The following is a 27,106-nucleotide window of genomic DNA, read 5'->3' on the forward strand; positions in this document are numbered from 1 at the left end:
TGCCATTAAACTTTTTTTTTTTTATAACACCTGTACCGGGTTTCCAGAGTTGTTGTGTTATCCCCTCCTGTCCTCGAGGAGACGTAACAAGCTGTCAGATATTGTGGCAGAATATGTCACTATATAGCTATGCAATGCTTAATGCCGTTTTTGCCTTATAGGAGTTTCGATGCAAGGGGCTGTTGTGTAGTAGATGTAGATTGTACAAGTGCCCCCCCCCCCCTTTTATATGTGTATTTCTATAGATTTTTATATTAGTATGGCATCTCTGCAGGTTTTTTTGCCAGTCAAAATTTTAAATTGTAAATTTTAAATTATGTATCCCAAAATTTCAAGTTAATCAGAAGTACGCCAAAATGTCAAGATACTTGGTCAGCAAGGCAAAATTTTGAGGTACTAACCACATTTTTATCCACTTATTTATTTTCCAGTGGCAGAAACAAATTCAGATCAGGCCAACCGACAACAGGCAAAGTAGCTCTGACCTCAGAGAGTCAATAATACATCATTGAATGTTGCCATGATTACTATGCAGAGTTAGCCATGAAAGTTAATATACAGAGAAAGTGGATCGCCCCATCAACTACTACACAGGCAGATATAATGGCATTTCTGAAGAGAGGCATTTATTAAGCTATTCTTGAGATTTTAGAGTTGCTCAAAATGAACTTTATTTTCCCCCATGTACAGTAGTATTAGGAGTTACGGAAAAATGCCTGGGTCTTTAATTAGAAGATCTTTAATTTGCTCAGATTTATATAAAATTAATGTTAGTATGACTTAACCGATGTTGGAGGAGCAAAAACAAATAAAAGATAAATAATCTGCATGGAAAGAATGTCCTTCTTCTTCACACTAGTATTGTATCTACCTGAAATAATAAAAGATGAATACTGTGTTAACTACCTGTCTTTTATGGCTATCTTTCATAATTTTGAATTGGTGTTATATAAATATTTTTTATTTCAATTTTGTTGTTAATTTAAGTTGTTTGAAATGTGCTATATAGTTACAGCTTGTTTGCCTAAAAAACCCTGTTTCTATACAAGAACTGTGTTAAGCCACTTCTCTACTTTAGAAAACTGAGCAAATAAACTAAAAAACACAATTTATAAGCAATTTGCAAATGTCCACCTTTATTTTAAGAGTCTTCTGGAAGAAAAAAGTATTTTATGGGCCATATAAGGAAAGCATTAAAACAATTACACTGTATACTACTTTAGTGTGACCTCAATCAAGGTTGTTTGGGTGAACACCAGGTGACCGCTCCGGTTCCTCCTGGCAGTGGCAAAAATGACAAGCTTTCAGCTATGCATCCCAAACCGAAACAAGGCCGAGGTAATTCTCACACTGTTACCAGTCCAGCGTTTATTCAACGGCAGCTGGTCCCACCATCTGGGAAAGCAATGCTGGGGCAAAACAAAACAGGTTACACCTTTGGCCATGCCAAGTCTGCTAGTGCCCCGCTCCCTCGACAAACTGAGAGGGGCTAATCATAATTTCACGCTCTGATTTGTCAAATCCCATTCCAGCACCGGAGGCACCCAAAAAACTTTTAAGTCAATAAATTTCATGGCATACAGGATAACAGCTTTCCCATATTGTTCCTATTGTTCTATGTTGGCTTTCTCCAGCTTTGTCCCTCTCACATCAAGGGTAAGATGTCTCCTTTGCAAATGAAAAGGTAGCTGTAATTTTGACCAAAACATTTAGTCACTTGTAAGATTAGCAAACTCTTTCCTCCTCTCATGCATGCTTTTTACATTCATGCAAATGCCAACAACAAAAACAGCGCATGGAGCGCCCTCGACAAACTGCAGGTGAGAGGAAGCTGAAACAAAGGCGACTGTAACCCTAATGGCATCCCTTGTCATTAAGAGACCTTTGATGTATGTGCTCAACAGTCTTTTATCTCCTTCTTCCTCCTCTTCCTCTTCCTCTCTGTGCTTTTACCCGGCTCAACAAGTTTCTTTATTACTGCATTCTTTAGGGCATGTTTCTCTTTTTTTGCCCTTTCACATACATCTGACATCTGGCTGACACTCTTGCATGTCACTCTTTCCAACGCTAGCCAGCAAACAGCACTGCAATGCTGAGTTTGTAGCTATTTTAGCAGTCTGCATTATGAAGAAAGGCATTAATTCTTTACTCACAAAAAAACCCAACATATGGCATGCAACCATGATATAGCAAGATACATTTAGTGTGGTGGAAATGTGACAGATCTGGATATGAAAAGCACGTAAACTGCATTAAAACAGTATTTGAAAAGGCTGCACATGAAATGCTGCATTGAAACTCTCCCTTTGAACTCAAAGGATAGAGAAACAGGACAATGTTGGCCTAATCGTGTTCCCTCTTTGAAGTGAGACATCACTATTAGGTGAAAAGGTAAGTATGCTTCTTTAGAAAATAAAAGCTTTTCATCATTTGTTAAGGCTGCAGCGCAGGCGATTTTCATAAAGGTGATTTAAAAACTTTGGATAACAGTGTTTGGAGCTGCCTTGGATGTAGCTTTAATGAATGTGCAGCACATGAAGCAAATAGCTAAAATGGCAAGAATAACACCAGCAGTAACGTTAGCCACATTAAAGGAGTCCTCTCCCGCACACCAGATGTTGTCAGATTTAATGAGGGAAAACAAGAAGGAGCTGCTTTTTGGGTTTTTTTTTTTTTGTTTTTTTACAAAAACGTATTAAAGAAAACACAGGTGTCAGGCCTCCAACGCTGGCCTAACCTACCCGCTGTCCCCCAAAATGACCCAGAGGCTGAACAAACACAGGGGGTTTGGTTCGTCAGGTCAGAACATCCCTCATCGGAATGTCAACAGCATTTCATAACATTTGCCTTTTTGCAACACATAATCAGCTATCCGAGGCAATTACGCGCACACCTCTGCTCACCTCCTCTCATATGCTAAAGCAGGCAATCAGCCAGGGAGTTAATTTGGCAAAGGAAAACAGGGGAAGAAACACCCACTCTGGCACCATTTGTCACTTCAGTCCAACCTTGTTATTCAAACTAGCGAGCCTATTTGAAATTCCTCTCTGTGGTAAAACAGGGCCAAAATAATCAAGGGAGCATGATCACACTTAATTGATTCAGTGTACTTTTAAGATGCACTACAGGGTGCTGGGGTGACCTATTTCAGACTGCTCTTCAGAGGAACCAACTATCCCAGCAAGGGAGTAATGCACAACGAGGATTTTAATTATTGCAGGATCTGTGGCTACGACCGGAGGTGAAATGCTTCTCAAGTAACTGTGACACTACATTATAACACTGCCAGTGGTCCAGGGTTTTTACGCTTTGAATTTTTATGGACTTAAATATGACAATAAACTGAAAAATAGTTTTTTTTTTAGCTTAATTATAAAATCTTAATTTAGAAAAACCAAAAATGAAAAAAATGTTCCTTACATATTTTATTGTAAACTGTGCCGTGTTCAGTTTTAGAATATTTCAGCTATTTATACTTTACTTATTTATACATTATATTTATACTCTCACCACTTAAATTCACCAAATATGTGGCTGTCAACACATGTCTTCATTTATAATGGGCACATTTTGTAGTCTAGTACTCCTGGGAGATCTGGGATACATAACTCAATTTATATGACCCTTGTACTGTGGGCACAATTCAGTCTATCATCAGAATATCTAATCAGTCTGCCTCTTGTGATGCTAGTTTGTCTTTTTTCTTTATTTTATAGCTCTAATTCTTAAAATATTACCTTAAAAATAATCAGGATCAGAACAGAATTTATAAATATCACAAATATTTTCAGATATTCTTGTCCAGAGCTCCCAAACTTTGTCACAAGGCTATAAAGCATAGAGAATAAAAGCCCTCATCAATTGACGTTATGCTATAAAAAGCTCAATCAGCTCAAGACCAGCTCAACCAAAGGCTTAATAAAATTAAATATGCGTACCTTGCAGTAAGTCTACTGAAAGATGTAAACACCTTTTAGCTACCTCTATTTATGTCTTCCTCACAGGAGACAGTATGTGCAACTTTTAAACCTATGTGGATTAACCACATCACCACTAAAGACACTGTGGCTGTTTAAAACAACAAACAGCATAGTTATGGTTGGAAAATGGCAGATTTAAACCACAGTGGTGTCAAGTGACAAAAAAAAAAAAAATAGAGACAAAAGCGTCAACCATGCAGAAAATTAAAAGGAGACTTGAGAGGTTAAAGAAGGAAAATCAAAGATTACTACTACAGCTAGTAAGTAAAGCCTCAGTGCCTCAACCCGAGTCTGACCCTCACAGCATTGAGCTGTAGGATTTGATGAACACCCTGGACCTCGTTAAACCCACCAGGATTCCTGTGAATCTGAACCTAAGTGGAGCTGGGTTTGCTATCAAGGCAGAGCTCTAATGTTTTCCCCGCTGAGTATAAGGAGGATGAGATCCTCAGTCATACCACCCTACTCTTCCTATTAAGATCAAAATCTCCTCTCAGGGCCTCGGGTGTCAACAAAGGGAGATGCAGTAAATGATATGCAAATTGAAAAGAAAAAAAAAAAAAGCTCTACAAATCAACTCGCCAGCCCTGCATTTCCGACACTTCACATCTTAAAAGAAAATTCCTGTATTTAGGGTGAAATTCAAAGTGAGTTCTAGCTCTGCCTCTGTGAAGCTATGTGTGGTGATTCCAGCTCTCAGACAGCACAAAGCCCCTTTAACTACAGGCAACTCGCTGTGGGAGAACTCGTCGAAAGAGTTTTGGGTTTCACGAGGATTTGTCTCCGGATCCGTCTTAGACAATAGACATAATGCTCGGGAATAGGTAGATGTTTCCACGTCAGGTTAACACCACTGAGCTGAGCAGCGCACTGCCTGCAAAATGAGGGGCACTTCATTGTAACAGAGAAACGATGGCTCAATTCAACCCTTAGAAAAACAACCGAAAATTATCAATGGCCATTTAATGAGCTTATAATTTATCTAGTCATGAATATAAGAGGATATATAAGATGTGCTTCCTTTTATCTTTTTTTAAACTAAACTATTTAGACTAAAGAATCAATCAATAAACCAATTAACAGCTACATGGACAATAGGAATATTCACTATATGCAGCCCTGTGGAGCTTGGATATTTGGGACAATGTTACTTCCTCTTTATCCTTCTCTTATGTCTGTTTTTATGAATTTCTGCTCCATTTTTATTGCAATTTGAAGATTAAATGCAAGATTTCAGCCTCTAGAAATAAAATTCTTTACCATGCAGCAGAAACTCACATAACAGAAGCTCGGATGTGTAACTTACTAGAGTTAAAGTTATCGTAATTAAAAAAAACAAGACTGGAAAAATTGTGCACACAAGGTAGAAATCTAGTACGTCTAGTCTAGTAGAATCTAGCAGAATTATGTGTTCCAAACTCTGAGTCGAAGGAAGAAACTATCCTAACACTGTCACTGATGACGAGAAAATTGCTCCTGTAAACACCTTCTGATCGCTTTGCATTAGCAGACGAGGGCACAGCTCGCGCAGGTCGCTTATTCTGCACCGCTGCTACTTGCTCCGCATACCGAAGCACATCCAAAGCAGAGGATGTTCTTTGGAGTGTCTGTCTACACGTCTGAAGCGTCTGTCTTACCGGCTGACATGGTTGTAAGGTTCAGCTCTGACTGACGAGGGGCCCAACTAGAAAGGGTGGGTAGGGGCGGTGGTGGAGTGCTCTTCCTCAGGGATCGACTCCACAGTTGACAGTAATTTGTAGTACTCATCTTCTCCATCCAGCACTTTGATTTGACTGTGATTTTTTTTAAGGAGACAAAAAGATAGTGGTGAGACATTACTGTGATAGAGGAATGGTGCCTTTTTTTAGTTTAATATTGTGTAAAGCTAGACATTTGCAATAGTACTATTTGCAGATGCACCTGAGATGAGGTGTTTGCTTAAGCATACTGCTCTGAAATAGAACGTCAATTACAGTACAGGCACAGTGCAGACCTTCAACAGTTAAAATTAGCATGATGACAAAGGCACTAATATGTAACCCCCTCTCCAATGACGCAGAGCATCTCCTCATAAAAACCCTGTTATTTTCGGCTCTCCATTTACATTATAAGAAAACAACTCCATTTCTGGATTCTCCTATTCCACAAAGGGCCTGCTCTGTTTAGAGTTGCTGTAAGTAGGAAAGCAGTTATTTACCCAAGTTTTCTCGGCTTCCTCTTGCTCCCCTGGTAATCCAGAGTTCTCTGAGGAAAGGGCCAAGAGCACACAGTCAAAAGATGAGCAGAGAGTCATTAATTTTTAATTCAAAGTGATTTTGTGTTGAATGCGAGCAGATGCTGATAATATCAGAAGTCACAGCATAATTTTTTTCTGATCAAAGGGCTCAAGTGAGTCTGATGAAGCATGCATCTTGCTCAGCTTTGATAAACCACATCAATTATTCACCGTGAAGGCAGACATCCTGACATGAAAGCAACAGATAAAGAGCATAAGCACATGTTCAAGACAAGAGGCAGAGAAGCGTGGGGGTGGGGCTCCAGGGTCTGGCACAGGTAGGTTTAATTGTATTATCATGTGGAACCAAAGTCAGACAAAGGCCTTTATCGGCACTTTGAACTCACATTTAGCTGGTTGTAGTACAGGCTGTCTTCGGGGCTGTTGAGCAGCTTGGGCTGCTGGCCCCGCCGGCGAGGAGTTCTCAGCTTCATCACTGGACCTGCAACAGAGGAAACGAGGGCAGTGATCCAACCAGGCAAAAACAACAACAAGCTCCAACATGATGCCGACGATGATGACAGCTGCGGTAAACCGATTCTGCCTTCAACTTCTTTTTGAATCAGCGCCCGTGTGTGATGCGAAAGTGACAGAAACACTTTAAATTGACTTAAGTGAGATTATGTCATTTCATTGATGAGATGACTCAATAACAGCTTATTATTATTACATAAACTGCATCTATCACAGGTGCACAGCGGGGGATGTTTGCAGTAGCCGAATTACAAAAGAAACAGGCAGAAGTGACACCGTGCATTCATGAAAAGTTCACCTTCACACTCAGAGAAGAGTTCATCCTGGAAATAACATCAGTAGTTTTAAGCTAAGAAAGATCTCATATTTGTTGCTGACAGTCAACTCTGCAGGATGTAGGCACAGAAAAAGTAGGTCAGCATTTAAAAGTGAAGATAATCTCATTAACTGTAGACTCAGTAATGAGTACTGCTCATTGCAAATATTCAATGGATGTGTGATTGTAACAAATGGAAAATAAGTATTTGGAATCTTGAGTACTTAAGAGTTTATAGGGTATTAAATGACTATCTTTACAAGATGAGAAATCTTAGTATCTGTTGTTTGAGGAGAAACATTTGGGCAGCACCTTCTAGTCTAGCTTGGTAATGATCACTTATTAACCAAAGTAATACAGAGTAATAGCCAATTCAACTCTTTACAATACAGAGGAATCTCCAACAATCAGACAGCCCCCTATGTGCAAGCACTTTGCAACAGTGGGAAGGAAAAACTCAGAAACAGGTTTAGGGAAGTCAGACATCTGCCATAACTGGTTGGGTGTGAGGAGAGGTAGCCAGGACAAAAGAGCCACATGCCAAGTAGTTAATAGTAGTAGTTATAAGACTAATATCACATAATTGGTACTAAGAGGGTAGAAAGTGGGTGTAATAATGTGGAAACAAGTGTATGATTATGAGGCAAAATCAGTTAATAATAGTATATTGGTAACAACAGGACCTGCTAACAATAAAATGTTAATATCTGTGCATTAAAAATTTTAAATACTAACTTGTGGCCTTAATCTCATAAAACAGTAATATTGGTTGATGGTTTAACACATAAGGATACTATTCACAGTGCTGGAATTAATGCTGACTTATGCCTGCAGCATTCCTCTTTGAATAAATAAAGGTAACAGAGTACATATTGTGTTTAATGCTGTGACTTATTACCCAGAAACGTGTGGTAGTTTAATAACCAGAAAACAATTCTCCAAAATGCAAAACTGCCTGTTTCTATCCAATTCCATATTATTAACCTATTAAAGGAAACATCAAAAAGTGTGCTGATCAGTTATACATCTACTAATTGCAGCAGTAGTAGTCAGCGGAGGATTGTTCAGTGGAGCATTGATAGTTTTCTGGATTACACGAGTATTCGTGTAATCCAGAATTCGTATTATGATTAGCTACACAGAATTAATTAACTATTTGACAATATACACTATTAGGGTCAGGTGGCATTTTCCAGTGTACCACAACTGAAATTAGTGAAATGTCAAAGTATTAATGGCAGAGGCAGAGAGCTCTGCGTGATGGTAAAATTCAAACAAAGTAATAAAGACTGGAAAATAAAGTGGAATCCAACAGGGTGACATTTTGGGAAAAAACACTAGTTAGATGAGACGAAGGATGGCTGCAGGGAGAAAAATGTGATGATACTATAGTGTCATATCTATCAGAGATCAACATAGTAAAACCAGTGCAGTAATACCTGCATTCTTACTCATATCCAGTAGGGGGCGACTCCTCTGGGTAAAAAATAGGAATCTTAGTTTATGGAAGTCTATTGGAAAATGGCCTTAGTTCTCACTTAATCTATGTATGTGGTAAACACTTATCTGATAAATTTATAGTCTCAATAGCAAGATTTAGGTCATACAGAATATAAACTGATGTTCATGTTGTAAATTGTGGCCCCCATTGTACTCCAAGAGACGATAAAGATGAGTATGTTTTAGAGCATGGCTACTTTGTAATTGACAAGTACTGCTGTAAGAATGTGCAGTGCCCTTTTTTCCCCTCAGTCAGAGCCTCCCCTTTCTTCCAATATGGTAAAAAAGCTCAAGTCAAGGCTTCCAAGCGGGAGTCCATAAACCACTGGGTGACGTCACTGTGGCTATGCCCATATGTGGTCTATGGTTATGCCACCCAAACACAAGTGAATGCAATTTAACATTTAAAAGTTGTAGCGGTTTTAAAGAGAAGTGACGTCTATTTTATGGCCAATAAATACATATTTTCACCGTGCACACCTCAATAAGAGCCTGACTAAGCAGGTCTGCAGGATTCTAGACGTAGATTTTCACCCTTCCACTTTCCACTCAAATGAGTGACACATGGAAGCTGCGGTCAGTGTGTCAAAAGGAATAAAAAGCAATTACTACATTCAGATCCTGTCTTACTGAGTGATTTCTTCTCTGCAGATGTGTGAAGGCTGTTCTTCCCAACTGCACCACAGAAAGGGAAATCTTATTGGCTTACCAAAGACAATTAGAAATGTGATAACGTGGATATTCAAACATAACACAGTAATAAGGGCTGGCTACTCTTCCTTACTATACCTTGCTTAGCATTTCAAAGTTCATTGGTTACAAAAGTGTGTTTTTAAAGCTCACCTTCACTAGGAAGCATCTATATTTAATGTCTGACAACGTTTCATCCTCTTTGCCTGCATTCCATGTGAGACAGGACATTTCTTCATCATGTCTTGCTACCTCTGCTTCTCTACCTTGACTAAAGCTGCATTTGCCTTTTCCATCTTAACACTACTTTGTACTCACTTTGAACAGACCTCATCACATCTCAATCCTATACATCAAAGAGCAGGATCCCCCGCCACCCCTTCAATCTTTCCTCGGCTTTCTTGATGTTATTCAAACCAGCACAGGTTTACTAAAGTCACACTTTGTAAATGCCCAGAAAGTTCCTGTCAGTTTTGAGATATTAGCCAACTTTTACCGTGAATCTTATCTAACCATGCCTCAGAGGTGCTAACTGTCCGCTGTGTGAATCCCCGTTACCCCTGAGTATTTGAGGATATTTGGAAGAAATCTCATGTACCGAGGCAAATAGCTCAGGAAAAAAAAGCAGCTGGGTTTGGATGCATCAGAAGCACTTAGGTTTTAGTCTCACATTAAAATTAATTGGACATTATGCTCTTGCTTAGCCTTTGAAACCTGAAAGAGCATGACATGCTGCAGCAAAGAGAAAAATCAGCACAAATAAAATGTTCACACTTTACGTCTCAGTTAAACAATGTCGGTATGTAGGACGTTGTTCTGCTAATGATGCAGAAAATGGTTTTGATAAGCAAATGTTTTATTCCCCTGAAATTGCATCAAAGCCCTCAATCACAAATAATGAATCCTAACGTCCTTGAATAGACTTTTGAAATTAAATCGTATTATGAAACAGACTGCGTACTCTGTGCTTTCAACAAAACACATTAGCTGTGACAGCACGTCCACAAGTATTTAAGAATAATGCAAACTCTTACCTGCATATAGTGCAATTAGGACAATACCCAATTCCCTTATGACTTGAGTGATTCATAGATTATGTTGAAAATGCAGAAAAAGAACATTTGGAAACCTCAAGTGAAATTAAATTAAAGGGGATTTATGTCTTTCCTCTTTCTTTACATGTACATATATATATATATATATATATATATACATATATATATGTATATGTATATATGTATATATATATATGTATATATATATATATATATATATATATATATATATATATATATATATATATATATATATATATATATATATAGTTACAGCTTTGGATACTCCTTATAAACACAGCTAAAGATAATAATGAGGTCAGAGTATGTACAAGTAATCCCTGTGAGCCAAAAGCTCAGACATCAGTCTGCTATTTTTTCTCTATTTTTTCTACTTGTGCTTTTATATGTCTGTTTATGAATATCCTCAATATTGTCTTCTCAGGCACGCGGCTCTTGCTGTGAGCACAGCAAGAGCCGTGCTCACAGCAAGGCACCACCTGCTGTTCAAATCTTCTGTTCGCGAGGGGCAGCCAATCAGAAAGAAGCTGGGCTGAAGGGAAAGGGAGGTAAAAAGTCTCAGAGGGCCACGCCAAGGCCTACTATGAGATGAACAAGGATTACTTTAAACTGTGAGTCATTCTCAGTCAGTTATTCTTTTACATTTAAAAAAATATATAGGGTAGGAAATGAGCACAATAGGTCTCTTTAGCTGATGCTTTAACTGTGTCCCAAGAACTGTAGCAAGTGAAAGCTAAACCCGATGACTGGCTGTAAAGAAAACTGTGGCCAGTAAGTTTACTCAGCTGCAGCTAATTAACATAAATCCTGCTAAATAAATAAATAAATAAATAAATAAATGTAAACACTGTTTTCTACCAGTTGGTGTCTGTAAACATGAGCTTCAAACGGCTTTGCGAAACAAACAAAACTCTCCATCACTTTTAGTCGTACTGCGAGGAATGACAACATCTGTTCGTTGGCCGATCCCCCCACAACTCTCAACAGCTAGCGAAAAATTTTGTTTTAATAGTGTTCAGGTCAGGAGAGATTCTAACCCCTTGATGATATCTTTTTTCCCAGCAAATGTCACAGCAGGTGAAAAGTATTAACTGATCTAAAACTAAAAGACTAAATACCTCCAAATTACATTCCCTACAACCGAAGCTGTGTTTACTGCAAATACCACTATCAAGACAGGAGCCAAATGTGGAACCTTGTCTGTTTTTCTGCAAAGTTATGTAAAAGCTACTCAGATGGATTTCATGAAAGTTGGTTGAGAGGTGACATTTGTGCAAAAAGAAGAAAGATATTCAGCATTGGCTCGGGATCGCTTACTTCAGATTTGTGGGATAGGGTACTGGCACTGGAATTCGCTCTTTTACAGCTCCTCTTTGTCAGGATGGTGACTGAAATGTGGCAGAAGTGGCAAATTTGGAAAATAAGGGCCCACTAAATTTTTGTCCAGATCCCTTTTTAAAAAAAATGATCATGTAGGACAATGACTTTGTAGTTTAGTACCTACAGTCACACAACAACGACTGCACTCTTTGATGTTTTTAATGGAAAATGTTGTAAAATCTCTCAGCAGCTTTATTATGTTATCAGTTTCTACTAAGACATTTTTTTTCCTACTGACATTGATGAGATATTAATGTGTCTGTTTCTACGGATGCAGTTCTTATCTCTCAGGTGTTATATCTAACCCTGCAGATCTCACAGGAGGTTTAGCCTCACAATTTATCCATCCTGACCTGCAGCGATCAGAGCGTGTAGCAGATCAGAGGATGGGTCAGGCCTCCCATCTCTGTGCCTCCATTTGGGAAATCATTGTCATTTGATCCAGGCCAGCCCCAGAGGAATGCTGCTCCTGCAGATATATTACAGGCAGGGAGCCTGCCAAACTGGCTTCTGGCATGGGAGCACAGCTTGGACACGGGCGGGCAGAGCTGGGAAGGGGTCAGGCAGCGGCTCACACCAAGGGTTTGCTAAATGATCGTGGGTAACGTTTTCTGTTTGGGGTGGGGAGGAATAATAGCCAACTGGGAATACAGAGGCAGTAAGTTTCATGCAATATTGATTTCTCCCTATCAAAAGAAAGCCAAGCAGTGTTTGCTCTTCTTGGTGAAAGACTTACATATTGTACATGTTTGCTTCTTGAGATAAAAAGAATTCTTCTTTTTTTTTTTTTGAGATAGGTACTTCTTTTATTTTCAAAGACTAGCAGATGAGACGTATTACATCTCTAAATACCACTTTGAAATCCCTTGAAAATCAGAACGCTCTTCAGAAACAACATAAAAGAGCCGCTAAAAGGGATTTTTAGTGGAATAAATTAGAGATGTATCGATTTACTTCCAAAGTCACGTGCTGCAATCACCTGACTTCTCCCAGACCACAGAGAACCGCTCGGGTTTTGTTTATTCAGATGGAGAGAGCAGAGGCACCAAAAGGCATGGATTATAAGAAAAAATCATCAGCAGAGGCCTTTGATGTCTAAATGAGGCATGTGCAATCCAGACCCCTCTCTTTACCTCACAACCGCCTCTTCACACACATAGACGCACACATTAGCCCAGACACCATGCACACAAACGTGCACACACATGCACGCAAACAGTAACAGATATTATTCTTAACTTGTAAACAAAGACCCAAACCAGATATGCAAAGTGGAAGAGCATTTCCAGAACTTTCTCTCATTCCTTTAATAGCCCGTCATGTGCTTTAAATTAGAAGCCGAACTGATCAAGCCTCGCAGATAATGCAGAAAAAGGGGGCAGATCCTCATCTGTTTTCACTAGTGCAAGCAGAGGATGTTGTTACTTACAAGCAATTTTTCACACTGAAATCAATCATTTCCACTGACAGCAACTTTTGGAACTTTGACTCCTGAAAAAATGCTTGCTAGGAGGAGAAATCTGATTGTGGGAGTCGATCATTTGTCACAAGCTTAATACATGTAATCTATAACCCTGACCAAGAAGGACAAGTAAGAAACAATAAAGAACGATGAGGGAGAGACGATTGACAAGAAAAGCCAAAAACAGATTAAATATGGAAATGAAGGGCACTTTTCTCTCTTGATCAGTGGAATACCAGCAAATTTTGCTAAATAAAATTAGTACAATAACAACCTAATAACATTTTGTGCTTGGAAAAGTTTGCTAAAGTACACCAAGTGACTCAATCGACATGTGAAAAATCACAGAGAACTCTGAGCATCGTTTTCCACCTTGATTTTAATGTGTGAGGAGATTATTCTGTTGGAATTGTGATGATGAGTAGTTTGGAAGTACATCCTGTTAACTACTCCCACTGACATTAAGAGGATTACGTAGGTAGCATCAGACAGAGGCAACTCCTTCCGTTAAGTTGAGTCTTTCCTATCCCTTCCAAATCTCTGCTGCCGCTACGTCGAGCCTGTAATTTGCCTAAAACTGAAGGCATCCGGTGGAGACGCGGCGATATGTGGAGACAGACAGATAAATCAAAAGGCTGAGAGACAGCGAGAGGGAGGGAGAGTATTTGTCTAGAGAACATGGAGAGGGTGGATCATTTGTCTGGCAGATGCATGTTGATACCGTGATGCTGCTTTGGTGGTGATGGTGTTGGTGTATGGGGGGGGGGGGGGGGTTGTGGAGCAGCACCTGGTGGCTGCAAACCTTGTGGGAGGACATGCGGGAAGATGTTTATGAGCTGAGGGAAGGAGCAGGCGGAGAGGAAAGTGAGATGTTCTTGTGAGTGTGGGATGACCTCAGTGTGGGGAAAAACTGCGCCCACATTTCCAACAAGCGCTCCCAGCTGCAGCTATAAAGCACAGAAACAGCTCAGAGCAACAACCCAAATCAATTCTTATTGACTGTACCGTGTTCTGTGCAGAGGGGATGCAATGCAACTATAACCATTAAGACATTACTTTAACTATTTTCCTGTTTTTCTTCTTCTTGTTTCATCCTTTCAAGCCAGCAGGTTAACCATCTTCTGAGGCACAGAGGTAATTGGGCTGTGTCGTAGCCCCACTTTATCACTGTCTCTCTCTTGACATGTATGTTTACCACAACTATAATCTTCAAAAAGCCTGTTAACATAAGTAGCTCAGCTTTCATAAACCATAAAGTCAGCTCTGACTGATCCTCGGCACCATCCTGTTTACCACGCTGAGGAGCATAAGCAGCGCTCTGATCGTATCTGCTGCTTGCTAGCAAAGGCTTTCTTTCTGCACACATCTCTGTGACTCATTTCCAAACATGTTGCATTAATATTTAGTGCTCAGGAGACAGGTGACGGAAGGTGACATCGCCTTGAACGTGTAGCTTACAAGACAACACTGCGTATGTGTAACTTTTTCCGCTGAGAGAGCGAGAGAGAAAAAAAAAGAAAAATCAAAGGTTGGTGTTGAAGACAACTGCAAGCGCCTGGAGTACAAAGTGTTTTAATGCTCTCTCCCCATCATAAAATACAGCACTGTGGGTATCTGCCTAAAGAGGGAGAACAGTCGCTTAGCCTGGTGTTGGATACACAGTGGAACAGATCTCTCAGTTGAACACCACGTTTTTTAAAATCATGCAGGAAAGACCCAACGTCCGTCAAACACATTGAGAGGTTCCAGGTCACGCCCTGGTGTTTTGGCTTTAATGGGAGCAGCGTGTAGAGAGCGCGCGGGTGTCTGGAGGGGTGGAGTAATTCGATTACCACGGTTAATTTTCTGTTTTTTTTTTTTCCCTCTACTGGTGTCCTGAAACACTCCAGGTCGAACTCTAGCCCGAGAGAACCAATGCGATCACCAGAGGCGACGGCAGGATGAGACACAGGAAGAAGTCTGGTCTCCAAACATCTGGCAGGGCAAGGCTTCCATGACTCGCTCAACCTCGGGATGAAAAAAAAGACCCTCAGATCTGCAGGGATCAAAGTGTGCCCTGGGTGCATGAGCCACCGTGGCCTCCCTCAACATATTCAAATGGGGTTTCCTGAAAGACGTCAGAGCCACAAGCAGGAACATAAATGAAGCAGGAAAAGAGGCAATGATGAATACCTGAAAATCTCTCCACATATAATATCTAAGGCCAGGCTATTTTTTCTGTTGAAAATTTCAACATAATTGAACTGTCAGATCTAGAAAACTTAAAACTTACCTACTTAAAAAAAGCATTAGAGTTTGACGCGCTGCAGGAAAAGAGACTAAAAGACTAGCCTTCATTTAGACCCCATATCCCACCTCTAAGTACCCCAGGATAAATCTCAGAGGTTGCAAGATCACTGCAAAAAACTCTCCTTGTTACCAGCAACATGAACCCTAAAAGTCTTTTTTGACCAAAGTCTTTTGTACAATGTTTCACAGTGATCCAAAATCAAATGTAATTTTTCTTCATTGCACATGAGCGACCTGCTTTTTTTAAGTTTACAAATAAAGAGGAACATTTCCAGAAACATTACTTTTGCATTTTAATTTCTTAAGGATGGACATTTTATGCATAGCAATCAAAGGATGCTTAAACAATTGCAGAAGCATTTCTTCTGCATTTCTTTTTAATCTCTTTGCATTGCTTATTTGCTTGAAGCAGCTTTATTCTCCTTTCACCTCGCACCACCCAAAAATGTTCTTCAAATTACTTAATCGAGGAAAGAAAGCAATTTGACACAAGCCATCTTTACAGCTATACCCACGAAGCCTTACTGTGGGCATGCTATATTATTGATGCAATGATGCTATAAATTCATTGTTTTACATTTGAACAAATTCTTGGGCTTTAAACTGTAAAGAAAAACAAAAAAACAGAAAATCATTCAGCTATTATTTTTAGCTTACATGTGGACCGACTGGAGGAAAAAAACAAAGCAAAGAGCCAGTTTAAGCAAAATACCCTCACATTCACCGCCATGTTTCCTCTCAATAATCACTTTGACATTATAAATTCATCAAACACTGCCTCCCTTCAGCGGCAGTGATGCCTGGGAGCGGGGGTCACCTGTATGCAGCATTACCGAATTAGCCGCTATCTAACCCAGACCTGCTGTGGCGTGCTGACACTAATCCCGGGCCTGCTGGAGAGCCCTGTCTGTGTTACATTATCATGTCTAATCCCCATAATCTCTCAGCCGCAACGCTAAACACTATTCCACCTCGGTCTCTTACCTCATACCCCTTTAATAACATTAATGAAGGGCCGGGCCCCATTACCAAGGCTACCCTAGCGGTGGGCTGGGTGACGGCCGTAATCAGAGGCCCCCTGCACAGCCACCCACTCAGCCTTCCAGGCAGCAGGAATTAATGTAATTCGTCGCCTGGGGCAAAAAGCAAACCAAACATATGTTCAACAAATCAGGATTGTGTATTTTCGTGTCACCGTTACTGTGCAGGTCTATTAGAGTCACTGATGAGATCCTTAGTGAAGGGCCCGCCATGCGGGAAAACGAAAGCTTTGAAGTGCTCGTGCCACTTCGAACCCCCCCCCCCCCCCCCCCCACTTGCCTTGAGACGTTTATGATGAGCTGACCTGAGTTATTAAAATACCACAGAAATGATCACCCATAATGCTGCTCTTTTTTGCTGTCAACAAAGAATGGCAGTAGGGGATTGGCTGGGATGAGAGGTTGAAAGGGGTCTCGTATTAAAAATGGCACTTTATCCATTAAAGCGGGATTTCTGCTGTCTCTTTGTGTAATTACCTGCACCCGCCAGCTCTGTGCTCGGGCTTACCTTGTTTACACTGCGTGTCTCGCAGCCTTGCCGTCTCCCTGCACGGCTTCGTTACACTGTCTTCTGCTCTGCCTTTGTCTCTCTTGATGTCTTTCACTTGTCTGTCTTGGCTGTCAGGGCCAACCTTGAAAGAGGAGGCGTAAACACACCCAGAAGAGCAATGTCAATGAAAGCATTGAATGAATATATACAAGTTAAAGCATGCCCTGTAATGCGTTTTTTTTGTTTTTGTTTTTTTCAATTTAGTCATGTAGATGTTGTATTCATTTATTTACAATTTACAATTTGGCACTCATATAACTCAAACCCATTAATGTGCTTTGCAATGTTAATCAAATGCTAATGCAATTGCATATCCCCCCCTTTACTAGCCCTACCTCCTAGCAAACAGCACCACACTGACTTAATTGTGAGAGGGTGAAAAACAGCACATACAGACTTCCTCTCATATTTAATTTTTATCTTTGAATAAAAGAGCTATAGGAAAGTATTAATCTGCTTAACATTTCTAAGTACATCCTCCAAAGGATTTTGCTTTTTTAATCTTACATATGCTCAGCAGAGTTACTGGCAAAAACTGTACATTTTCCTCATTTCATCCTTTCAACATCAAATGGTGAGCAGCAAAAATTGGATCAGACTTCAAAGACTGTGATGTGCTCCAAGTCACGGAGTGGCTCTTCTATTTCACATATTGAATCCGAGCAGGATATCAAAGTGCTACCAAAGAACCTCAGGTCTTTACTAAAAAAGGGGTCTAACATCTGTAGAAAGAAGAGCGCAAAGACAAATCACCTCAGGGAAGAGTGAGCATTTATTCTCAGCCGTGAATTTCCAGCCTTTTGATTCTCTCGTTCCTGTACCACCCTGTCTTCTTCTCCGCTGAGATTGAGGTTGGAGCAAGAGAACTCTTTTGTCTCAAGGACTCAAAAAAATTCCCAAAGAATAATCTGGGTTAAAGCTGCTTTGTAGAGGAGCAGCATTGTTTTATTTTATTTTATTTTTTACATACACAGCTAGTAAGGCAAAAGGAAAATGCTCATTGATATTCTGCTACTTACATCTTCTTTATGGGTGTAATCTCCGTCTGCCTCTTTGTTGTCCGGGCTGTACCTGTGAAATTAAGACGCACTTTTAACTAAAAACTAACACGAAAATGATCACTGCAAAATAACGCATATTGCATCAGCTTATTACAAAGAAATCCAGAGCTGAGGATGATTTGTATTTGTCTTTTTTGCTCCTAAAACATCTCCACTTTATGATTATGCAATTTGCAGAGCAAAAAAGCGCCGATGTGTTTCTGCGCCCGTTCGCTCATGTTGCATTATTTAAAAAGCAAACACCAACAAGACAACATCTGCACGCACAATGCCGCGAGCCAGTGGCAGTCATGCTTCGGGTCTAGAAAAACAAAAATCTCATCCAGTTTGGAACTGGCAATGCAACCGGAGGCTCTGCTGTTTGGATGCAAACACAGAATTCATGCATGGCAGACAGGAGGGATATCAAAAGGGAAAAGAACAGCATGTAGGTGAGAACACAGATCTTACCGCAGGAAAATGGGCCAGATCATGTCAAAATAAATATATATGGAGAGATTCCAACACTGATTAAACAGAATTGTTAAGTGGAAGTTTGAAGTTTTTTCCCACCAAGGAATATGATTGTAAACATGGAGAGAAAAATCCCCAGATGAGGCTCTGCTCGGTTTGAGTATACAACGAGCATAACATTTTCAGATGTGTAAATCTAGTCTTTTGGAGTTTTGGAGTCGGGAGAGAAATGCGCAAACTTGACCAAAATGTCGCAGAAGATTTAAACAAGATATGCAATGCATCTCTAATTTTACGGCTTTATTTCTAAGAGCTAATGTCAAAGGTCTGAAATCATTCGGGGATACTTAAAACAATTTTTAGGATGCTTAGAGACTTTTTTAATGACAAAAAAAAAAGGTAAAAGCTGCCATCGACACCTCGTGTGCCGCTATTCATTCAGTGGCTGCTCTCCCCCTTAGCAAATACTTTCTTAATGTTTGGCCTGCCCATATGCTGAATAAACACAAGCTCGTACATCTGGACACCAGTGCAGCACCCAGCCCCGCTTGTGGTCAGACAAGTGTGCTATCTTGGTGGAAAGTTATTTATTACGTTTATAAAACTGAAAGAGGTGGTGCGCAGGGAGGAGCTTTCTCCTTTGGGTGAAACAGCAGTTCATTATGAGGCAAAAGCAGCTCATCCAGCAAAGGCTGAAGATGAATGGCAAGCATGGAAGGCCTCTTGCTCAGTCAACCATGGCTACTGGTGGACTATTGTCTGTGCAATGAGGAGCGAATTAAATTACAAAAGAAATCAAAGTACAGGAAAAATGAGACCAATGAGAACAGATGCTGAAGGACAACGAATGTCAAAGCTCACCCTAAATGCTCCTCTTTGGTGGTCTTTTCTCCAGCCTCAGGGTGACATCTGTGCTCCTGGGGTCCACAGTCCCGACGCACCCGATGGCCCCTGTAAGCTGCACAGGATATGAATGCCAGACACGCTGTCAAATGGTCAAATGCCTCACCCCTGTCCTCATATACACGTTGCATGCTCACACAATTACACACAAAGTGTATTTATTATATATTAATCAGGAGCACCAAACAGTTTTGTATGAAGAAACTCTGGATGCACCCGCGAGGAAGTGAGATGTGTTTAGCATGCATATATGGTCTGTGGCGCTGCAGTGAGGAAACTTTGTGCGGTTATTGAGACACACTGAGCTCAGATGGATGGTAAACGGAGCCTGCTGACTTACTCCGTCGACGGGCTTTGTGTTTTTCTGGTAAAATTATATGCACAGGAAAAGAAGGCTCAAGTACATTGTTGAGCAATGGTTCTATTTTGCATGGTCTAATCTGATCGATGGTGAGCATGTCCCCCAGGCCCCGCTGAGATCTGAGAAGCCACCAGGCTCATACATTTGAAAGGCATCTGTTTATTTTCAGAATGCAAATGCAGCCCACCTCAAAGGCTATAAGCTGCAGAGAACACACAAAGTGAATGTGCTGGAGTGCTCCGCCGGGGGGCTGAGGCCCCACTTATGTCAGGTTCAGGTTCTCCCCCCTCCCCGCCTTCCATCTCCTTCCCGAACCCCGGCGGCCACACACAAACACGCTTCTCTAAAAAGAAAGACAGCGGCGACAGAGAGGCTTTCCCAACACCAAAACCGTGTTTACCCATTCTGCAGCTTTATTTACAAGGGTTTAATGGAGGACATTTACACAAGGTGTGCAGGCGACTGAGATGCTCCATGTGCCAGATGAGGGCAGCCCTTAGGAGAGCCAGGGGAAACAATGCCAGATCTCCTCCCTCCTGCCCTCCTCTCTCCTGCCCCTTTTGGCACCCTCCCTTGTCCTCCAGTGAGAGCCTCTGAGGAGGGGGAGGGGGGCTGGGAAGGTTAATGTGCCCACTTTGATCTTCGTCAAGGCACACTGAGTAAGAATTAATTTACATTTCAGATGAAAAGGTTGACAGTATAAAAAGGCATCTTGTTTCTGGTATGTGAGAGCTGTGTAATAGGCCAGGAATTTGAGAGAGGAAGTCGTGAGGAAACAGAAGGGATAAGCCCCTCTCTTGCCTTTACTGGGAAAGAGATGAAAGGAAAAAAAGGATCTCAGTATGCACTGTTCTTCTGAAACATGGGGACCAAATGCTGCCCAAACTTTCAAAAGCTTTTCTGTATGCATTATTAATTAATTATTACTATTTCGTAGGCCACTCATGGAGATCAAAAAGGTGTTTCACAAAGATGTAAGGTTTCCAGGCCTTTATCCCGTTTCCTTTTGAAAATGTATGAAAACAGTGGCGCGAATTTCCACCGGACATGGGGCCGTGTGAGAAATTCCAGATGTCTCCACTTGAATATTTGAACTTGAAAATTTAAACATTTCTTTACCTGATTGTATGCGGACAGCTGCCTCTTCCCGCTCTTTTTTGATTTGCTTGAGGTTCTGCCGAGCAACATAGCCCCTCCAGGCTAAGGGGAAAAGAAAGAGACAGTGTGTGTATGTGTGTGTGTGTGTGCGAGAGATTGCTGACCTACCTCTGTGAAACAAAATAGACTGCACATACTACACAAGATCCCACTTCAAAACACTGCTAAACCAGGTGGCAGAGGGATGGATCCCTTTGAACTCTCTGAGGTCTTATTGTCTGCTCTGAAGCATTGCTCTTAACCCTCATAGGTCAAGCTGTGGTTATCAAACTATCTCTTTTATGAAGACTCACAGGCACATAATAGGCTAGATGTCATTAAGAAACCACCTCACATCAAATTTGCACCTGTTTCATCACGAGCGATAAAAGAATATATCACAACTCATCTTTCTTTTCATATTTTTGACTTAAGTTTGAATAATCGCTCTTCCTGTTTACTGTTTAATTAAAACCAGCGTACCTGACTGGATGATTGTGGCCCCATGGCTTCTCTTCTCCTTCTCTTTTCGATAACGCCGGGCCCCGAGCCAGCCTTTAGTGTAAGCTTGCATCACCACCACCCGAGCGATTACTTCCCGCAGCAGCAGGTTCAGTTGTTCCACATGGTAGTATTTCAGAAAAACCTGACAGCACATTTTGCTCTGGTTAGGACATCCAAAGCTTGATTATGTCTATTTCTTTTATGTCTTTACAAACTTTAACGTCTTTTACAAATAAAAATAACTTCAATATTAAACTTTTTGTTTTAAAAATAACCCCACCTTTGTCTTTCCCAGCACCCAGTCTTTTAATTTGGCCCTCTCCAGTATGGCAACAGCGTTTTCTTTGCTAGTTTCAGGCATCTCGTGGGCCCGAAATGCAAGATAGTAATATCTGGAAGAGGAGACAATGAAGAGAAAAAGGACACCTTTGAACAAATGTAGTTACTCAAGCAGTGATATTGTGTTTTGCTATTATTTTTAAAAAAAATCTGGGAGTATTTGGAGCTGATAAATATAAAAACTAAGCATTATCCATGCACAGGAAGTCGTTACTTTGTTACATAGTTTTTACGTCCTCAAAAAGCACAATACAATAAAATCAATGTTGGATAAAACACTGAGTTAAGTGAAAAACTGTGCAGAAAACCCAAAATACAGTGTCCCGATATGACAACACAGGGTGCCAAGAGGCTAACGAATTGCTTAAGGTGTTTTTATTATGAGCTGCATTCACAGATTCACTGACACACAACTGACAGAGCTTTATTCGATGTCTTTAAGCAGTACAAATGCATGCATACAAATGCATGTAGCAGGCAGTCAGATGGATGCAGAGAAGACTATGTGCAAACTAGAAGACCCGGAATCAAACTATGAACTTGTGGACAACCTGCTTTACCTCCTGAGACATCCTGACATGCCAATAATAGAACAATATCAACAGATTTAAAGAATTTTTAAAAAGCTACGTTCAACTGCCCTCTTAGTGACAAGGGATCACATATTTGATTTGGCAACTTTTTTAACACATTTTTAACGTATGTCATTCCTATAAAAGATTGTTCTGCCACTTATTTATTTATTTATTTTTTGGTTAGGCAGTCTAAAAGTTTCAAGTTAGGTATCTAAAAATGTTGACTTACAGCCTCAAACTTCTGATTTTTTAAGTGAAATAAGCCTCCATACCCTCCTAATGCAAGCTCAAAGGGATCTTTGTGTTCTCCTGGGATCTAACCAGGAAACTTTCACTTATTAGGAAAATATATAAACCACTAAACTATAGAGATTAAATCAAGCATGTGTCTGAAACTGGAGCCATCTGATATACAAATCTTGAAATGTTGAATATTTGACAAGATATTGATAATTTAGCTAACTTAGTTTCTTGTAGATTAGGGGATGATGTAGTGCCTACTTACTTAACTGCCTTCAAGAAATGACATTATCAATATCAACATCTTGTTGCACATTGCTACTAGAAGTACTGTTAAGAGAGCCACAGTTGCTCAGAAATCTGAGTCAAACATGACTCTTTAACAGAGACCAGCGCTGGATCTCTTTTCAATGCATCATCGTCTCCTATTTTAGTGGCCACAGAAGATCCTCATTAGCGCAGGCCTATCAGTGTGCATCACCCACGCCGCTGTTTATTGCTCACATTGTCTGGATCCATCCACTGATCCTGCTGTTTATAAAATACCAGCATAGGACAGAGTGGTTCTAATCGTTTGCTCAGGGACATCAAGGCTCCAGAAATACTCGTTCATCTTTCGTGTTCTGGCAGTGGTCAAAAAGAAGAACAACAACAAGAAGAAAAACTTCTTTGAACTCCCCTCCCCGCCTCAGTCTACAGCCTTTCATTCTAATTCCTGTTGATACCTGTTATTTCTTTGATGGTAAATACAAAGCACTGGAACATCAGACGAGCCTTTGATATGGGAGCACAAATTTAAATCAGTTTTCACTAAAGGTGCAGTTTAGCCATTCAGGTCTGTCTGTATGACTTTTGCCTGGCTCAGGTAGGATGATATGGATTCAATAGCAAGGTTAAAATATATTTACACACTCTCCTTCTCACACAGGCACACTTCAGGCACAGGAGACAACAGGGAAGTTATCGTGCCGGGGGTTGTGTGCGATCTTCCAGTAATCGGCCTTCGATACTGGGAGCAAAAGTAGGACATGCAGGGAAACACCATGTGGTCATTCAAAGTTTCAGCTCGCCAAAATTAGGCCCACATTTTTTAAAGCTTCCCCCGAAGCAACGACACTAACCACTCATCTCAAAGTTCTTCTTTCCACAAGTCTAAGTTAATTAAATTTTATATAATCTTAAAGTCTCCACATTAGAGGTGGCTGGAATACTTTTCAAAGGAACACTGATCAAACATAAGCTTTCTGGCATTTTCGCACAGCCTCATCTAAATGTGTGGATTTTTTTCCCCTTAAAATTTAGGTGTACGCTTTTAAATTGGAGGAAGCGTGTAGTGCTTAGTAACAGTTAAACGGATCCTGTCCCATATTTTTAAAAACCCAAAACAACACCCTTACGTAAAGCCCCCCGTTAATGATGAGACTTGTTTTAATTGTGCTCTAATGTAATACTGATGGGACAAGGAGACTATGTTTGAGCTTTTTCAGGTCACCGAGTATAAGAACAAACTCTTTATGAATAGTAAAAGGAAATCTATTAAAATGCATCACCCCTTATAATCACAGTTCCTCCTTGTTTGAATTTAATCCATATCTTCCAGACTGGAGTATCCACCCAGTTAAAAGAGCTGCAGGATTTAGTCTTGCACTATCACTAATGACTGCCAATTAGTCAGCCTCTTGCTCTGCTCAACATGTACCCCTATCTAATTAAAGAACCCGTGTTTTTGTGTGATGTAGAGCACGGCTCACTTGTTCTACGCCATCTCTGGGGCTGTGTCAGCATGCGTGCGTGCTGCAGAGTGGAGGCGCCGCCTGTCTCGACGCCGCTCTTACCTGTTGACAAAGTCTTCAAACAGGATGCGGTGGGAGTAGCCTTGGCGGCGGATGTTCACCGTCTCCAGGATCCCAGTGTAACGCAGCTGCACCATCACCCGCTCCTTGCAGAAGCACAGTGCCTGCCTGTCGTCATTAGGTTTGATGCAGCGCACAAAGTGTGGCTGGCCCACGACCATCTTAGACAGCAGGTCCATCAGGGAGTACTGCACAAACACAACAATAAGGCAACAATAAACCACGGGCAGAAGCAAGAGAAGACACGAGAGAGACGTTATATCGTTTCATATTATCAGGGTTCAAAGGTCAGATCAGATCTGCACTGGAAGAAGCATTCAAACTTTTTCCAGACAGTCTCATAACAAGGTCAATGGTACCCACAAGAATGAATCAGTATGAATCAATAAACAAATCCCAACAGGACACAACAGTGTTTTCAATTCTAAAGTAAAAGACATCATGAATTATTTAGGGATTTGAAAAAAAAAAAAAAAACAACACTGTGTAATTCTATTTGCAGAATTGTTGGTATCAGTTATGGTAATGTTAAAAAAAAATGCAATGTAATAACAAAACGAATTAAAGTGTCCAAGTAGATTCTCATTCATCCAGGTCCTGGCAGTCTTCAGCACTTAAAAACAAGGTATGTGACCTGCTTTGGGATTAAATATAGGGTTTTGTCCATCAGTTGTTTTAGAATTGACGTCTTCAGAAACCAAAAAAAGTCCACTTGCTTTCTTTTTAAGCACTAATTAAAGACGTATCTACTGAGATGTATTTACATTTTATGACATGAAAGGTGTGTTACAGGTTCGTAGTCTATGAGTATGCTAAGGTCCTCTCACTTGGATCCAATTGACCAAAGCAGAGCACATTTCATCATCAGGCCATGAGCATGACATCCCTGCAGACGTTCATGTACCTGCCAATTCTGTGTTAACTCGTTCAACTTCACACTCGTCCTACAAGGCAATACAACAGAAATGACTACTCATCCATGGTGTCTGCAACTATTTGTGTCCACAAGTGAGTACAACCCCTACTTTATAAAGCTGCAGTGGACTTGTTGGCAGACAGTTACTGATTTACACAGAACAAATTCATTAAATTCAATTTTGCTGTCCACCAGCCATCTTCAGCAAACATTCCCCAGCTAGTCCCTAGAGCAAGGTGAGGACATCTTTTAATGCTTTTCATCAGAGGTAAGTAAGTAAGTAAGTAAGTAAACTTTATTTATTAAGCGCTTTTCACAGACAGACAATCACAAAGTGCTGTACACAGATATTAAAATAAACAGTAAAATCAATAAACATTATATACAATGTAAAAGATCAAATGTAAATAATGTAAAAAATATAAAATATGTAGATCAACAAAAGGCTTGTTTGAACAGAAGAGGTAAATTGATAAAGAACACATGAATACCCACAATTCATTTAATGTAAATATTATATTACTAAATATTGTCAGTAATAACTGAAGGATCCATTGATATCACAGACTTTGCTGGTTTGATCAGTTTCGACATCATATTAATAACAAGTTAATCCACTCATCAGTGGAAGGCTTTTAGTTGTTTTCAGACAATCAGTGCTCCTGCTTTACGTCATTGAATCTTGCTGTTTGGAGTTATTGATACAGCATAAATTAATCAAATTTGTATGAGCTTCAAATTAGTCTGCAGCTTCATATGTTATGAAGATCATTAGCTGCTCAGCTGAACCTGAAAAGCAGCTATCATTTTATTTTCACATTTGAAGCTTTTCTTTGTTACTCTTACAGACAAAGTACACAGTTTAAAAATGCTCAACGGCAAAATGAGACCAGCACGCAGACTAGTCTCATTTTCCTGCTGATGTATGGTGGAGTATGTGTCATCAGGGCAGTCATTTTTAGTGAGAAATGCAAACACCTACACGGAAATAGGAGGCCACCGTCTGTCTCCTCATCTTGGTGGTTTCTTCTGGGTGGCGGATCATCTCCATGGTGTCCACCTGAACACAAACAGTCGCGATAAGCACGCTGCACTGATGATCAGGCCAGACTTAGGCCACTGCAACATAAAATGCAGCAGATTCAAATGAGATGCTGTTCATTTGCGACTTGACGTCTTCAGCGGGCTCTGCAGAAATAAAGGTATTATTACAGCAGGTCCCCTTCATCTAAATGGGCCAGTTGGGAATACACAGCTGTACTAACTGTGCCGTCTGTATAACACAGCCTCATAAACACTTAAAGCTAACAATCTAGAGAATAATTCGGCACTGCTGTGGGGCATGGGAAAATTGCAGAGCATTCTGAGTAATGAGACTAGCCGTCACCGAGCAGACAGTCATCCTGATGACGACGGATTAACGAGGACACAATATAAGCTTTCTAATGGCCTTCGCAGTTCATGGCTTCATCAAAATTAATGATGCAATAGATATTTTATAGTAAGTGAATATCTTAATACTTTATTTCATCCTTGCACAGAGAAAGGAAGGTACGTGAAAGGCTGTGCGAGCTGCATAGGAACGAGACGCTCCGACACTTTGTACTTCTGTATGATCTGCTTTCAGAATAGCAAACGGCTATCGGAGACTCACTTCCACTGTTCTAACAACTGTCACATTAATCTGAGCGCACTGGTAGCTTCTCGTAAGCGTCAGTTTCTGTCAACTTTT

General features: G+C 40.5%; 1 protein-coding gene across 4 annotated transcripts in view; it reads right to left on the reverse strand.

Moving 5' to 3' along the window:
• myo3b (myosin IIIB) overlaps positions 1 to 27,106 on the reverse strand; it is a 71,791-nt gene that overhangs the window by 2,829 nt on the left and 41,856 nt on the right. For 3 of the 4 annotated variants that reach the window (XM_085134803.1, XM_085134801.1, XM_085134805.1), the window contains 11 exons: positions 26,357 to 26,434; positions 24,441 to 24,646; positions 21,732 to 21,843; positions 21,431 to 21,593; positions 20,930 to 21,010; positions 19,408 to 19,504; positions 18,052 to 18,103; positions 16,991 to 17,114; positions 6,603 to 6,697; positions 6,178 to 6,224; positions 5,618 to 5,773 (listed from right to left, as the gene is read on the reverse strand). In XM_085134803.1, the coding sequence (XP_084990929.1) occupies positions 5,665 to 5,773; positions 6,178 to 6,224; positions 6,603 to 6,697; positions 16,991 to 17,114; positions 18,052 to 18,103; positions 19,408 to 19,504; positions 20,930 to 21,010; positions 21,431 to 21,593; positions 21,732 to 21,843; positions 24,441 to 24,646; positions 26,357 to 26,434 (1,164 nt within the window). In that variant the 3' untranslated portion in view covers positions 5,618 to 5,664. Of the gene's footprint in view, positions 1 to 1,163; positions 5,774 to 6,177; positions 6,225 to 6,602; positions 6,698 to 16,990; positions 17,115 to 18,051; positions 18,104 to 19,407; positions 19,505 to 20,929; positions 21,011 to 21,430; positions 21,594 to 21,731; positions 21,844 to 24,440; positions 24,647 to 26,356; positions 26,435 to 27,106 lie in introns of those variants that run through there. The other variant, XM_085134802.1, reaches the window with a different exon arrangement.

Source organism: Neolamprologus multifasciatus, chromosome 16 (assembly GCF_963576455.1).
Source record: "Neolamprologus multifasciatus chromosome 16, fNeoMul1.2, whole genome shotgun sequence".
Taxonomy (NCBI): domain Eukaryota; kingdom Metazoa; phylum Chordata; class Actinopteri; order Cichliformes; family Cichlidae; genus Neolamprologus; species Neolamprologus multifasciatus.